Here is a 16962-nt window from a genome sequence, read left to right as displayed (position 1 = left end):
TGTAGTAAGTAAAGTGATATTATTTTCCTCGATAGTAGTTATTTCTGCTTCTTCACTTCTTGGTATTTTTTGGGGTGGTTCATCACTCTACAAATTACAAAAAAATGTTACATCACGATTAATCAAAGTAAAGCAAATAAATTATTAAAATTATAAGCTTTGGTCACATTTTCAATTTTTTTAATACGACGACTTGAAATTCTAAAATTTTTGTAATTATTTGCAGAAAAAAATCGATACCTATATATTCTTATTCTATCTATAGTCACGCATGCATTATCTAAACAGGTGCATTAGGTAAATGTCTCTTACCTTCAAATATAGCAAATAAATGCTCTAATTTCCATTTTTTAGAAACTCTTTTAAAGAATCCATATATCACTAATTTGTTATACGATATGCATTTAAAAAGCAAATTATGCAAAATTCCAAGTGGAAAATTCCAAGCAACAAAACCCGTGCATACTATGCTGTGCGACCTATGAAATGCGACGTGAGACTGATCGGACTGCCGACTGCTTGTATACACTTCGTCATCGTCTTTGCGTGTCGTTATTATTTTTCATCAAAAGTGTATTTAGCTATTGGAAAAATGGCCATGTTTCTTGAATGAAGTACTTCCTAGCGTATTTTTGTTATTATCTTAAAACAAAGTAACTTGCACTTGGTTGAATGAAAATAGATTCAAGAGAAATTTTCGAATTTATCAAGAGAACAAGTTTTCTTGAGTTAAGAGAGTTTTTCTTCAGGCAAAATGTTTTCTTTTACGCTAAAATAAATTCTCTTGCCACTAATTTTTTTTTTCAAGAACGATGACGACTTTAGTTCAAGTCTATCTTTTTTATCAGTGTAGGAGTTTCTAGAAAAATATAATATCTATATTAATATAATCTACTCACAAACAGGCGTAAAATTCACTTTTCTCACTTAATGGTTGATTTCAGCAATTATCTGACGACATTGCTAACATAAACATCAGTGGTAAAATATGTCTTTTTGACATATTTTGACTATTTTTTTTTGACACTAGTTTCACTTGGAGCAACAAGCACGTCACGGCACTTCATAGGATTATATCAAATGACTTAATCACCATTAAATCTTGGTGCGATTCGAACCTCCTGAGTCTCAACATTTCTAAAACTAAAGCTTTGTCGTATAAAGACTCGCTGCAGCCTTTTGTACTTAACAACACCACCATTGACGTCGTAAAATTCTTAGGGCTTGTTGTAGACAATTCTCTAAAATGGAACATGCATATCAAGGCTATGTCGAAAAAATTGAGCTCTGCCTGTTTTGCATTAAGATCTGTTTCTAAGGAGTTTAACTTGCCAGTGGCTAGAACTGTTTATTATACACTTTTTGAGTCGCACCTCAGATATGCCTTTCCATTCTGGGGTACGTGTTGTGCGACTCAATTTGACCGCATTTGCAAGCTCCAGAAGAGAGCTGTTCGATATTCACTGGGACTAAACAGCAGAACTCATTGCCAGGACTTTTTTAAAAAATTAAAAATATTAACTCTTCCTTCCTTATTTATATTTGAATCCGTTTGCCTAATACGTAAGCATGTAACAGCTTCTCAAGAAAGGCCATCTCACACTTATCCACTCAGAAACGCGGAGCAAGATCTTTATCTACCTACCCCACGCCCAGAGTTAGTTAAAAGTTCAATATTATACAACTCGAAAAAAATGCACAATCACCTGCCATTTGAAATCAAATCAATAAATTCATTTTCTTCATTTCGCAAAGCATTAAAATCTTATTTACTAGACAAGGCTTTTTACGCCGGAAATGACTTATATTTTGATAACCGAATTTGATCTTGTAAACACTGGTCTAATATTTGCTATTACTATATTTACTATAAACTTACTATATTTTTTGTTATAAACTTACTAAATATTTTTGAAAATTATTTTTTTTTTGATTCTTTGACATTGTAAACATTTATAAATGTTTATTTTAAACAATAAGACTGGCAATGTAATTTGTATACTTGTTTTGTATTCTCTTTTGTTTGTTTACTTTACCTTTGTCTACAAATTGTAAATTTTTTTGACAATAAAGGCATTTATTTATTTATTTATTTATACGTGCTACTAACCCTAGAATCCCATGAGCTTCTTCTGTGGTTCTTTCCATTATCCATAGCCGATACGGTCATTTTACAACTACTCTATCTCATTGAAATTCGCACTACACCACAATTGTACAGCGTACAGTCCTGATTTAGTCCTTATCGATTATATTGTAGTATAACACGTACTTTTAAGTCACGTACTTTGACACGATTTGACACGATTTTTAACTGTGTTACTAGGTGTAGAATCAGCTACAAAACCACGAAACTTTCATCACTGAATGCATGTTATTATGATGTTATTGTTTGGAAGAGCAATCCGTCATTTTGGTGTGCTGAATTCAACCAAATAAAATTTCTTTAGAGGATCAAAATTGATGTTTTCTCTTCAGGATTGGTGATACGATTGGTACAGTAGTATATCTGCATGGTAGGAACTTTCACCTGAAATTAAATGGATAAGATTAATTCGATAATAATAATAATAAACTTTTTTAATAACAAAAAATTTCGTTAAGATGAAATTAAAAAAAGATACTCCATTATTTTTATGGCATATTTTATTTTATTTTTTTCATAGCAACTGTTAAAATTGCCTTATATCTATCAAAAATAGTAACCAAAGCAGGAACAGCGAATAGGTTAAAAACTTTATTTCTTCTCGCACGTTTGTTGTATTCCTTTTCATAAGTTATTCGGGATTTAAACGGAAGTAGTTTGGATATGGCGTTTGTCGTCTCAGCCTGAATATCTGTTGGTAATTTACTTATTTCGTTTTGAGCCATTTCTGGCTCCAATTCAATTTTATTTATTTATTCGTGTCCAACTCAGTATATGAAAAAAAATCAAGAAATACAAAAACACACATATAAAATATACAAAACGGCCAAATTAATAAAAAAGGTACATCATACATTTAAAAAAAAACAGTCAAACAATCAACATTAATAGGAACAAAACTTGTACAGAATTAGACAAACATACAAAACATATATATGCACACAGCGGTTATATACAGGATATCGAGTACTTGGTACACTCCAGAGCGTTGGTATTTCCCTCCGCCAGATCACTCTGATTGCATATGTTTGGGAGATTTGGTCATACGAGAAGATGCCTCATATTTTGTTCCTCTCCGGATTCACAGGATACAGGTCCGTCAAGGTAGCCCCACTGGTTCATGTTTGTCTTGCATCTGCCAACCTGAGTACGCAAACGGTTCAGACTCCTCCACACCGGCCATGCCTGTTCCGCACCAGGTGGTAGGCTCTCTTTTGGCCTTAGAGCAAAATCGTTTGGAGTTGTTGAAGTTGCTGACCACAACTCTAGTCTCTTTGCGGATGCCGTGCTGCTATCAAGTGGCTGGACGGCAGAAAGAAAACTTTTTCGAGATTTCAACCTGGGTCCAGCGGCGTATTGTCCGAAGAGCGGGTGCCGGGTATCGGAAAGAGCTTGCTGTTTCTCTTTCATGCTGGAAACTTGTCTCCTTATGTGGGGTGGAGCTATCCCGCTGAGGAGGTGTAACTGTTGGACCGATGTGGGTTTTAGGCAACCGGTGATTAGACGGCACGATTGGTTCAGCATCGGGTCTATCTTTTTGGCATGGCAGGAGCGTTCCCAAACTGGTGCAGCATATTCGGCAACAGAATAGCAGAGTGCAAGAGCAGTAGTTCTTAGTGTGTGCGGATTAGCCCCCCAGGTGGAGCTTGCCAGCTTTCCCAACAGGTTGTTCCGTGTTGAAATTTTGGCCCTAGTCTTTTCGACATGATGTTTAAATGACAGGGTCCGGTCTAATGTGACACCTAAATAAGTTGGCCGTGGGCAAAATCTCAGTTGCTGGTCGTTCCAATTGATATTTATTGCTCTGTTAGCTTCCCTGTTATTTAGATGGAACAAGCTAGTGACAGTCTTTGAGGCGTTTGGTTTAAGGCTATTATCTCTGTAATATTGGATTAGCGCGGTCAGGTGTAATGTTAAATTATCTTCAATTTTACAGAAATCCTTATCTTGGCTAACTATTCCGACTAACCGACTCGGGCACGGTCCGGTGTACTGTAAATCATCCTTAATGCTTTCCGAGATACAGCCAAGAACTATTCTTAGCCTCTATATTCACTTATTTCACTGAGATTAAAACTTAACGTTCTGTTTATCTACAAGCAGGTACTGATATATTACCTGTATACAAGCGCATAGCAAAGAAAAAGAGTTTGTCTATCTATAACTGGTAGTAGATTTCATCTAGATTGAAAAAACAGCGGCAATAGTGAAAGTTAAGCATTTTTTTCGCCAATGCTTCGATTTGGAGACTCGCTTACAACCTCAGATGCAAATAAATATCGATATTATATGTAATTACTCGACATATATCTCGAGAAAATTGAACGTTGCCTTCTGTTATAATTTATAACTTTCTTTTATTATTTATTTTTATTTTTATTACGTGTTTTTTGTAATTGGTTTTATTTTTTGCTCTCGATTTTACGTTATATAGAATGCTTTCTACTTTTCTGTCTACGTTGATTGATTTTGCATCACTTTCCTGCAAATATTATTAATAAAACTCTTAAGAATCGCTTAATAAAAAATCGGAGGACCGTATTTAAAAAAAATAAAATTGATAATGGCCGCTCAAAGACGAAACGTCCATTGGAAAATCGGATTACACTATGTGACTAAGTGACTATATATAGTCACTTTGATATTTGCCGACGTTTCGTACAGAAAATTCCATCACCAGGATATTTTATGAAAAAAAAGAAGAAAAAAATGCAATACGGCATTTTATTGAGCATCAAATTGCGCAACTTTGCCTCCATTTAACCGATCCTGTATCTCTTACGGTTTCCGAAATCCCAATGATGAGCGTCGAATTCGAGCCACCCTGTACATAGAACAAAAAAGTAACCTAGAAAATTTTAATTTATTTTGTTATATCTATTACTAACGTGTACCAGCGACTTTGTTCACGTCGAATTTTCCATTAACATACAAACTGGATAAAATTTTCTCACATTTATGTCAGCATGAGAAAAAACAATATGGCTATATTATTATATTACTTGGTAATATTTCAGGGATAGTTTCATCTCGTTGGAATTTGACTTTCGAAAAATCCGTTTGTCAAAAATAAGCTTTTTACGTCAAGCAGTTTAAGCAGAATCGTGCTTAAAAAATTACCCAACTTTTTGGAACACCCTGTATGATTTTTTAAAAAATTTCAAAATATGTAAAAAAAACAAATAAATTATGCTTGTCCAAGCGTTTTCCCGAAAGGCTAACCGTTTTTTAAATAATAAATATTGTAATATTTGAGGGGCGTTTTCACCCTCTTGGAATTTGAGATTCGAGAAACCCCTCCTTATCGAACTTCTACACCCCACAGTCAATCCGTTTGTCAAAAATCAGCTTTAAAGGTCAAGCAATTTAAGCAGAATCGTGATTACTCATTAGTCATATTTTATGAAACACCCGGTATAAATTTATAAAAATCTTCAAATATGTAAAACAACAAAATAAAATATACGTGCTTAAGAGTTTTTCCGAAAAACTCACCGGTTTTTAAATAAAAAATATTTTAATATTTGAGGGATAGTTTCACCCCCTTAGTCACCACCATCGAGTTTCGAAAAATCTCTTCTTATCGAACCTCTACACCCTAAAGTCAATCTGTTTTTCAAAAATCAGCTTTTTACGTCAAGCGCTTTAAGCAGGATCGTGATTAATCAATGACCATATTTTTCGAAACACCCTGTATACATTTTTAAAAAATCTTAAAATATGTAAAAAAACAAAATAAAATATACGTGTTTAAGCGTTTTTTTCGGAAACTTGACCGTTTTTTAAATAAAAAATATTGTAATATTTGAGGAGTTGAATTTATTGAAATATTGTAATATCAAACCTCTACACCCTAGAATCAACGTGTATGCCAAAATTGAGCTTCTTACGTTGAGTGGTTTGAGCAGGTTCGGTTCTTGATTAATCAGTATGTCAGTCATTTAAGGATTTTATATATTAGTATAGATAAGGTCCCGGTGAAATTCAATAAAAGCAATAATTTATTTACTTGACTTGAACTCTCATTGCAATTAGGTCAAGTGCTTCATTTTTTTTATTAGTGTATAAATTAAAAACAGTAAAAAACATTATTTATTGTTATTACTAAAGCATTGCGATCAAACTGCAAGAAATTTCACTCTGACTGTGTGACATTTAACAGGTATTTAAATAACAAAAGTTGAAGGTAAGCCGTACCTTGCCTTACCCGTAGATGCCTTTTTCTTCTTTCAACAACTGTAACATCACTAAGAAGAAATGATAAAATACGAAATTCCAGTTGTTATAGTCTATGAAACGAATAACTTTGAATTTGACAGTTCTCGCGGGCTTTTCTAGTGTTAATTTTATTAAGTTAGCAACTTGCGGCCATGCTGACGCATTGCCGTCTCTAATAGAACAGCCTCGGAGCGAGATTTATGACGTCACGGTAGTTAGATACTACGGATTAATAAATATGTTGTAGAATACATGGAAAACATAATTATTCCTCATATTTTTAGGTTGAATTTTAAAAATGATATATTTTACATGAAATATACATAATATACAGTTAATAATACAATATTATTACTATACATATGCAAACTATTTATAGTAATAAATACTTTGGCAAATAAACTATGAACCATACAAACGCAGCAAATGTTTTACAATATACAAATAATGACTAGGTACATAAGATAATGGGTAAAATGTAAAATATAATTTAAATTTTGGGGTTTCAAAATAATTTATATGTATATTTTGCAAGTATCAATGTTCGAAAAATTATATTTGCAAATAATACAATATCATAGAAAAAAAGGCGTCAGCGATGGCTATGAAATAAACATCGCTGTCATTTTATATGTAAAATTATTCTAAAATTTTTTATTTTCTTGGGATTTAGGTTCGGAAACGCTGATTAAGTTTTCATTTAGTTTTTCATTTTTTTTGGTTTAAAAAAAATACGAGGAATAATTATGTTTTCCATGTATTCTACAACATATTTATTAATCCGTAGTATCTAACTAGCGTGACGTCATAAATCTCGCTCCGAGGCTGTTTTATTAGAGACGGCATTGGTCTGATATTTAGAAATGTCAAAAGCTGATATTTTACTTTTGACAATTATGCCATTTTGTGTTGATTTTTGCAAGAAGAGGAAGAACTGTCACTTGTTTTATTATTTTCCTTTTCTATTTCACGAAAGTAAAAAGAGTTACCTATCTGATTCATTCCGGCACTCAATTTAAAGAATATCAGTAACTTTTTTGACAGAGGGATTTTATATTTGCCATGTTGATAAAAAATAACGGTCAAAATTCAAAGTTATTCATTTTATAGACTATATATAGATAGTTTTAATAAAAGTTAGTTTATGTTAAAAAATATTTTAAAATAACTAAAAAAAATTGGCGCCGGGAGGCACGTATAGCCGCCCATACTAAAATATATTAATAAAAAGTTGGTAGGCAGTTCTTTTAGTTTCAAAGTAAGGGAATTTTTCCAATTTTTTGTTTTTTTTTTGAGTTTTTTGAGTTTGGAGTTCTCCACACGGATTTTCTCAAAAACAGACTACGGAAACACGGAATACCTCAAAAACTGCGACTTTGACTGATTTTGATGTTATTACGAATTTTGTTGCAAATATTATTCCTAATCTTAAATTGAAAACCGCGTTTCGCTAGCTACTGGAATTTTGGAGTTACGATTTTTTTAAATTTTTAACCCCCTCCCATACCCCCTTACCAAAAACTAATGGCCAGATTCTTGGGTGCCACAGTATTTTTATGTCAAATTTGGTTAAAATCGGTTTAGCGGTATTTGAGTTATCGTGTTACAGACGGACAGACGGACAGACGGACAGACGGACAAACGGACAAACGGACAAACGGACAGACGGACAGACAGAATAACTCATTTTGAGTGAAATTACTTTACTTACTTTTTTTACTTTACTCTTTACTTTTACTTTTTTTTTGCCGATGTTAATAGCCTACCATACCTGTTGGTATGGTCGGCTAAAAATTGCCTCAGTGTATGTACTGTATGGTCGAAAAAAAAAACGGTGTCAAAGCCGACTTGAGAATGACACTCGATCATAATTTTGGCGAGAATAATCTCTAGACGTCATGTCACCAGTAAAAAATAATTTTTATTCGATATAAAAATAAATAACAACCTTCTTAATACCAGCTGGCAGCAAGCGCCTTAAAAAAGATTGCCTAGAGATTGACCTCGCCAAAATTATCATCGATTGTCATTTCCCAGCCGTCTTTGACGCCGTTTTTTTTTCGATCGTATGGTCCTATTATTAAATATTATTTATTTTCACGAATCCGTAACTTTTTAACGAAAAAAATAAGTCAGGTGGTAAAATTATGTTCAGATAATTCTGAAGCGCCCTGTATATATCGATTTTTTCGCAGTTTAAAATTATGAACGTATATTTATATTATAGAGAATACACATAGTTATGTATGGGTAGTTTCACTTTTCAGTTGCGACAAATATATCAGAAAAAAAACTAATAAGTTGTTGTCAATATACGTTTTTTATATCTATAATTTATGTTGACACACTTTTAAGCAATATTATCGCTTTATAGAAATACATGTGGAGAAAATTTCACAGTCTATAGATCATTTTTGTTTAATACCTAGACGATCTAGATGATAATAAATAAATAAAAAAACAAATTATTTATGCTTAAATTTGTTTTTCATTAAAATTATAGCCTGATGTTATCTAAATAATATGTATAATCTGTATAATTATTGTATAATCGAAAAAAAACGGCGTCAAGTTGACTTGGAAATGAAAATCGATGACATTTACCATTGGATAAGCAGATTTTGTGTATAATGTCATAAGTTTGACAGTTTTTTAAGTAATTTTATGTCAAAAATGACATTTGAATCAGTGCATTACTTTTGATAAATTTATGTTGCTTGTTTTTTAGGAAATACCTTACCCTACCTAAATTTTCACAATAATTGATTAAATTGTAGACAGGATGCTCAGAAAAATGTCTCAAATATTACTTTAACAAAAAAAGAAAAAAAAAATTTTGGTGCACCCTGTATATGTATGGTACATTGTGAATTGTGATGATATAATAACCGAATAAAACAATTAGTAGGAAGATAAAACACTAATTAAGTCTAGTTTCTTCGTGTGAATTTTTCAAGTCTTCATTTACTAGCAAAATAGAAATAAATACAATTGAAGATGAGTTTGTTAATTCATAAATTATGTAAGAATAAGGCAATTATTATTAAGTATTATCAAATTAAAAGAGTTAAATTAACTTAGAGAGTTATAATACTGTATGATCGAAAAAAAACGGCGTCAAAGTCGGCTGAGGAATGAGATCGATGATAGTTTTGGCGAGGTCAATCTGTAGATGTCAAAAATTAACTCTAATTCGAGAAAGATTAAAAAAGGATCAAACGTTTCCAGGCACACAAATCTATTTAAAAATTATAAACAATTTTACTCAATATATGTTATTATTCGTTTTAACAATATTTTTTTCATAAATCTCAAAACGAGTGCGATAATTCAAGTAGAACACTCTGTATTTATTAGATTTTTGGTGTATTCCTCACAAAGTATTTTAAATTATTTTAAAAATTAATCCTATATGTTAAGACCAAAATGATTTATTTTGAATTCCACCTTATGTTAGTTATTTAAATATAGGAATAACAAACCGTATATTTACAACATAAGTAGGAAGTCTATCAATGTAGCTCAGGTATGTGGCATTTAAATACAATCGCATGGATATCGTATTTATAGTAAGATAAACAAATTGATTCAAAAAGAGTGGTGAAAGTTATTTTAAAATTTAAATTTAATATTTTTGGACACAGATTTAAAACACGCCTACCAAAATAATAGGGCATAGAGCAATAATAAACATTTTTAGCTAAAAAAACAAAATAACTAATGCCATGAAATTGAATTAACAAAATTATAAAACTGTAATAGTTATTTTAATATATCAAGAATAGTTACAGCACAAAATTAGTATCCAAAAAATAGGGATAATTTTGAATACTAAATATGTAGTATCGTTGGTTTGGTTTAGTTTGGTCTTTTTTTACGTAAAAAATGGCGAAAATGTATATTTTTTCACTCAGTAGTTTTATACAGGTACAGACGAAAAGTTATTGCTCTTCAAACCAGTTAAAGAACATGTAGGTGACGCCCCCCACCAAGTAGGAGCCATATTGACATCGAAATCAAATTTTCCATGTCAAAAAAACTCCCAATGACACCAATTTTCGTCTAAATATCTGAAATTATTTGGAAAAAATCGAAATAAAAATGAAACTTCTCCACCCTGTATCTCCGAAACTAAGTATTTTAGGACATACATTTATACGAGCTTTTTTGCTTATTTTTATATGCAGAATATGCTATCGAAGTTTCCTAAATACAATTCGGAACACCCTGTATGTACAGCGTGTTCCAAAAAACATGTGTCACCTCTCGTGCAGAGATAGATTTATTATAATTTTCTTACGCGCTAAGTGCTTGTAGCGATTTGAATGAAATTTTGAGAGTAAATACATAGGATTTTTTCAAGAACTGAGCGTGTCACAAGGGCATAGACATAATTACTTCTTAATATTTTTGAAAAAGTCTTATAGTAATATCCTTGTATATATAAACAAGGGTAATACTCAGTTGTTTTTATATATTTTAGTTTTTGGTTGAAACTCAATTTTTTGGTTTGTTTTATATTCTGTAAAAGTGTATATTTATCTCGAGAATATTCGACATGTGTTGTTGAACCCCTAAAAGAAAAGAAATAAAAAATACAAACGTGTTTCTTCAGTTCGATGACCACCCTCCTTTGGTATTCTTTCGACCATTAAGAAAATAAGGGGCCCAAAGGTTGGTTAAAAGTCCCAAAAAATTTACTTCAATAATACAATATTTTAAATTTAATTTTCTATATTGCTGTAGAGAATTTTAGAAGATGTTGAATTTTAAACAGAACTGTGTTACACCATTATAATTGTAAATGACTTTTTTTATTTATTTAACAAGCCAATTGTTTAAGTTTCGTATCGAAAGTATAATATTAAATTGTAGAATTCTGTATTTTTATCGAAAATACTATTGTACAGTAATTTTCTGCGAGGTAACTACCAATAACTGGCTTGCCCAACATCAAGATCAACTCGAGACTAAGATAAGAACAAAAGAGAAAGTCTACATTGAACACTCTTATTTCTTTGTCTTTGCGACTAAATACCGTTATAATTGTCAGAAGAAATGATATATTGTAGAAAGTGTCCTCTCGTATTAATTAATAATTGAAACTATTTGATTGGTTGATTTAAAAGAGTTATTTTACCATGAAAATTTAAAAAAAATCTTTCTGAGCACTGATTTCTTCTTTTTTTTGTTTTGTCTAAATTTAATCTACTACTTGATAACATGGCTATCAAAATATAGTTTATATCAAATAAACTTTTAGTCACGTGATTAAGCTTCACCGGTACAGCGTTGCCCACTTTTACGTATTTTCTTTTAATCAAAATATTTTAAGAAACAAAAATAAATTAATTATAAATAAATAAACAGTTAATATTTACATCAACAAAGCTCGCCTTCCTAACAGAGCTTAAGGGACATAAAGGGCCATTACTACCGCTTTCCCATTCAAAATACAGTAATGTCCGCCTATAACGAACCCGCTTATTACAAACTTTCGTTAATAACGAACCAAATCTATAGGTACGAACTTCGGTATTACTAAACGTTACGTGTTATTTTTTTCGCAAATAACGAACCCTTTTATAACGACCTTAAAAGAGCCATTATTGTCGACTTCTTCTTTCGAAAATGGTACATTTTATTGATAGTGGGGGTGAAATTTTTTCTCTCAACCTCTTGGATGAAATAATCTTCATTCATATGGCATGACAGAGGATATCAAAATAAAAAAAATTAATTGTTTTCAACACGGTGGTTTCCTAAAAGTGGAAAATAATTTGGATTCAGACGATGTCTTGACAGTAGCCGAATGGATAAGAAGATGATAACTTGTCCATATCGATGATAATCTTGTAAATGTCGAATACTTCTTCTGCCAGATGCCATTGTCGCCTCTGTGTCTTCTTCAGTTTATATTGATGACGATGAAGAGGCGGAAGATGAAGAACAGAAGAGTACAGAATTGAGACCAGTTCAGACCACATCAGAGGCACTTCAACATATTGATAACGTTTGTCGTTTCCTTCAGTCACGAAATATTCCGCAAAGTGTTCTTAATCAATTAGCCGAAGTAGAATTACATTTAATGATATTCATTTCACAAAAATAAAACAAACTAAAATATAAGATTTTTTTTAATTAGCCTCTTAAGAACAGTTGTTAATGTATCTATCATATTACAAAATATATTTTATATATCATATCTATGTATTTATAAAAATACCACATCTTTTATATTTATCAGCATCTATCTTTTTTTGGAACTTTGCTTATAACGAACCGTTTTCGCCGGTCCCATGAGGTTCGTTATAACCGAACATTACTGTATTCTAATAAAGTTGCGATGGGTTTTTACGGCTATTAAGCTATCTTGTACACTTCGCACTATAAAAGATTCTAAAAAGAACAGTGTTCAACTGCAAGGTCTGCTAGTAAAAAAAATTAAGTTTAAAGTATCACAACACTATTTTATTAACCCTAAAACTAGTAATACAAAACTAAACTGTCAAAACTAATGACAATGTCAGGAAATAAATAAATAAATGTTGAAACTTGACATTTTTTACAGCAGAGCTACCACCTGAATCCCCAGCTGGAAATTTAAATTCCATTTAGTCAGCCCGGCGCCGAATATGTCCATGGTTGGCAACAATGAATTTAAAAATCGCGGCCTCGTAACTAAAAGTTGAATTGGTTTCAAATATATGTTTTTTGTAGCTAAAAATTTATCGAAATAATTTCCAAAAAAAATCTTATGGACGTGTTTCTGAAATTGCACTATACCACCCCAAAAAAAAGATTTGTACTTATTCAAGACTCGCCCTGTATGTTAAAACAGCTACAGTATTGAATTATAAACCCCTGACACTGTATACCGCACATTTATGTCAAATCCTTGGCCTGTTTATGTATAAAATCATTTGAAAGCGTTCAATGCTCGTTTAAGCCAGATTGCTTCCGTCTATAGAAAATTAAACAAATTTGTTACTAACAATATTATCATTTTTTCCACTAATAGTAACAGAAATAGCCCATATTATATCATGATACAGCATTAATGAAGAATGTTAAAATGTTAAAATTGCCTATAAAAAAACATCTATCTACCGTATTAATATTTATTAAAAGAAAATGTTATTAATAATATTTCTATTCCAGGCTATACTGTCTATGAACATGCGATGTGCAGCTGATGGTATCATGTTAATAATTATTATTAATGAAAAAAAAATGTTTGACATTTTCGCTTGAATAGTACTCCAGCAGAGAAAGTGAATTTTTCTTTAGTGCAGCTATGTATTTTTTTTCCTTTCAACACACACAATGACCATCAATTATTATTACAAACATTATTAGTTGAAAGTGAACAGATAAAAATTATTGAAAAAATATACCGGGGGTTTCACAAAAGTGGCTCACCCCTATAACTTTTTTATTTTTTCATTCGTATTCAATCGTTTTCGGTCACTTCCTGTTTCACCGGAAATTATTTTTGATTTTTAAATGGCACCCTCGGTATTTTTTACATTATTCGATAGAAAATGACACTCTGAATAAAATAACACATGTTTGACAGGTCATGAGCTTCCAAAAATTAAATGAAAACCCCATATCGGTTTAAAAAAAAATAAAATTGATGATGGTTCCAGAGAAACGAAACGTCATAAGTGATTTTTCAGATCACACAAGGATGAAGCTAATAAAGTTTCTTTGTGAATGTTTTTATAGATTTTTTTCTGGTGTTGTGGTAATATGAATAGAGATGGTGGAATTTTAAAAATATCTAGGGAGTTATAATTAAAACAAAACCTACTTTTTACTGGTCTTCGTCAAACTGTACTTTGGCTTGTTTGTAGACGATTAAAACATGTTAAAATGGTGCTAATTGTAAATTGTTTATAACATTTTCGTGAGTCGTAGCGAGATCCAACGTTTTCACGGTTATGATGGCCAGTTTGGTGCCCAGCTTACCGTTAAAAATTATAAAAATTCTTGAAAATAGTTAATTATACTCAGTAATTTAATGTTAATGAACCCTAAATTACAATAGATAATTGTTATGTTTGTTTTTTTTTCTTCATTTGTATTAGTGTTCCATATAAGAATACACACTACAGGGATATCAGTAATAAAGTAGGTGTATTCGTTAGGATCAAAAGCCAAGCTTTTATAAATTTAGCTTTGAATGCTAAAATTGCTATAAACTGCAACGTATATATACTGTCTTCTTTGAAAGTGAATATCTCCAACGAAACTAGCTATTGAGATGACTGAAAAAACAAACTATCGAGCAAAGATGCACCTTGGTTAGATGTAACTTTGTAAAATCATTCCACAGGGTGCTTTAAACTTTCGCCAAAATAGCAACACTTTGTTTTCCCTCGTATAATACACAGACAAGGGCTTTTTAATTTCTAATTTAAGTCGGGGCTAAAAAGTCAAATAATGTGGCTACAAATTGCTTAAAAAATCATCAAAATCAGTCAACTAGATCAAAAAATTCTGAATTTTAAAATTAAAAAAAAAGTTAATTAGTAAATTAAAGAAGAAAATTCTAAAAAAACTATTAACTTGGTAGCCTGATAATAAAATAAGAGTTATTTTAATATTTTTTCCGCTTCAGAATACCTAGTAGGATAGTGGGATTCTATACATATCTTTTAAAACACTCCGTATATATTATGGGTGCATTATTCTACAGAAAAAAAATAAATAAATAAAGAAAATCAGCATAAATCAGTTAGTATTCAATCAAGCAGAAAATGTATTTCCATAGAGCTATTGCAATTGTATAAAAAAATATTAGTAAATATTCTAACCACTAACACATATTACTATAGAAATAAGAAAAATAGAAAAACAAAATAATACGTGACAAAATTATTTTACATTTTATTTAATACTGAAAAAAATTATACTGCAAAAAAATCCGGCAAAAATAAATGGTAGTCCCAAAAAGAAATGGGAAATAAACAATTATACCGGGTGTTTTTCAAAAATGGCTCACTCCTCTATAACTCTTTTAATTTTTCAAATAAAGAAACGAAATTTAAATTACTAATTTTTTAAGCGAAAATGGCAAATGTTGACATATGGGTATTAATTTGTTAAATGTGTGTGTTTTAAAAATAAGTAAAAAGGAAATATAATATATTAGAAATAAAACAATAAACGCAATAGTAAAATATAGAAAACGATATTTAGGATTTTGCTACATTCACTTTTGGTCGACCTTTAGCTCAAAGGGCAAAAGTACCCACGAAATATAAACGTACAGTACGCCTACTATTTTGTAAATATAACAAGATGTAGTATATTTTTTTAAATTGCTGTATATATTCATATCTTTTATTCAAACATCATAATTTTTAATTATTTTTTTTTAAATCTTTGCTTTTTATTTTCATCGAATATTTCGTAATGTTTAATTTCAGTTTGATTAATTTTATTTTTTATTTTCTAATTTTTATCTCTGTAATTATTTTTTTATTTTTTTTTATTTTTTAAACAAAATATTCTTTTGATAATTTGTTTTTTGCAAAATTACATAAAACAATATCTGTATATTTATATACCGTATGAACGAAAAAAGACGGCGTCCAGATGGCTTCGCAATAACGCGCGATCGATAACATTCCTCATATAATTTTACATACAAAATAACTGCGATCTTCATTTATAAGAATTTTCCAAGCCATCGCTGACGCCGTTTTTATTATTATATTTTATATAAATCTGAACAAAATAATAGTTACAGTGCGTGGTAATTTACAAAATAGAGAACAAAAAAAATTACCTTTTTTATTCAAATTTAGCATCCAAGCTTTTTCAGCAATATTTTTCACTAACAACACTAATAAATATGTCCAAAAATTCAGTCCAATAACTCTACGCTTCACGCAAAAAAAATATATTAAAAAAATAGCGCGCGCTGTGCCAAATTATTTCAAAAAATACTCTAGTCCGGCGGTACTCGACTGACCAACGAGTCTCACAAAGTAAAATGCGGCAATTTCTTCAGATACTTGAGGAACGCGACACAATTTCCCATATAAGTTCGCCCCACTGTTAAAAGACTCGTTTTAAAAGTACTTTATTAAGTGCTAATAGTTCGCTTAGTTAGTTTTCTATGCAAGTTTTTAAATTAAAAATCTAAGATATTTGTTATAATTTTGTTTCATAACTTTGAATTTTACTTTCAGGGATCTAAAAACGTAATTTGATCATAATTTGATTGATTTAAAAATTAAATTGGGCGGAAAAAACTGAATTTTAGAATTACAGAACCCTGTAAACTGAAAAACGCAACTTAATAATAGTCTGGCTATTAGTTTATAGATGGCGCAGTAGTATATAAAGATTTAAAATTTTAATATATATATATTTACATATTTACACATAAAATATACCCTAATTTTATTTATTGTCCTATTTAAAAGTTGTTTCTCGCAAGAAATACCAATTTTGAACATACAAATCCTTAAAAAGAACTACAAGATAATAATAGTATAGTTAAGCACAAATAGATGGTGCTTAAAAACAGCGATTTAGGAAACCGAAATACTAAATTTTAAAACTGAAAACTAGGTCAACCT

The 16962-nt window shown here is 30.7% G+C and overlaps 1 protein-coding gene across 1 annotated transcript in view; it reads right to left on the bottom strand.

Moving 5' to 3' along the window:
- The window catches only part of LOC115891907 (atrial natriuretic peptide-converting enzyme), a 43862-nt gene extending 27510 nt beyond the window's left edge, over nt 1-16352 (bottom strand). Inside the window, exons 1-2 of the mRNA XM_030912506.1 lie at nt 16164-16352; nt 2111-2530 (exon numbers count right to left, since the gene is read on the bottom strand). Coding sequence (XP_030768366.1) covers nt 2111-2170 — 60 coding nt within the window. The 5' untranslated portion in view covers nt 2171-2530; nt 16164-16352. The remainder of the gene's footprint in view (nt 1-2110; nt 2531-16163) is intronic.
- Nucleotides 16353-16962: the final 610 nt, after the last annotated feature.

Source organism: Sitophilus oryzae, unplaced genomic scaffold (assembly GCF_002938485.1).
Source record: "Sitophilus oryzae breed Bouriz unplaced genomic scaffold, Soryzae_2.0 scaffold_119_pilon_pilon, whole genome shotgun sequence".
Classification (NCBI taxonomy): domain Eukaryota; kingdom Metazoa; phylum Arthropoda; class Insecta; order Coleoptera; family Curculionidae; genus Sitophilus; species Sitophilus oryzae.
The sequence above is the reverse complement of the archived record's forward strand: the minus strand, read 5'-3'. Positions and strand labels throughout refer to the sequence as shown.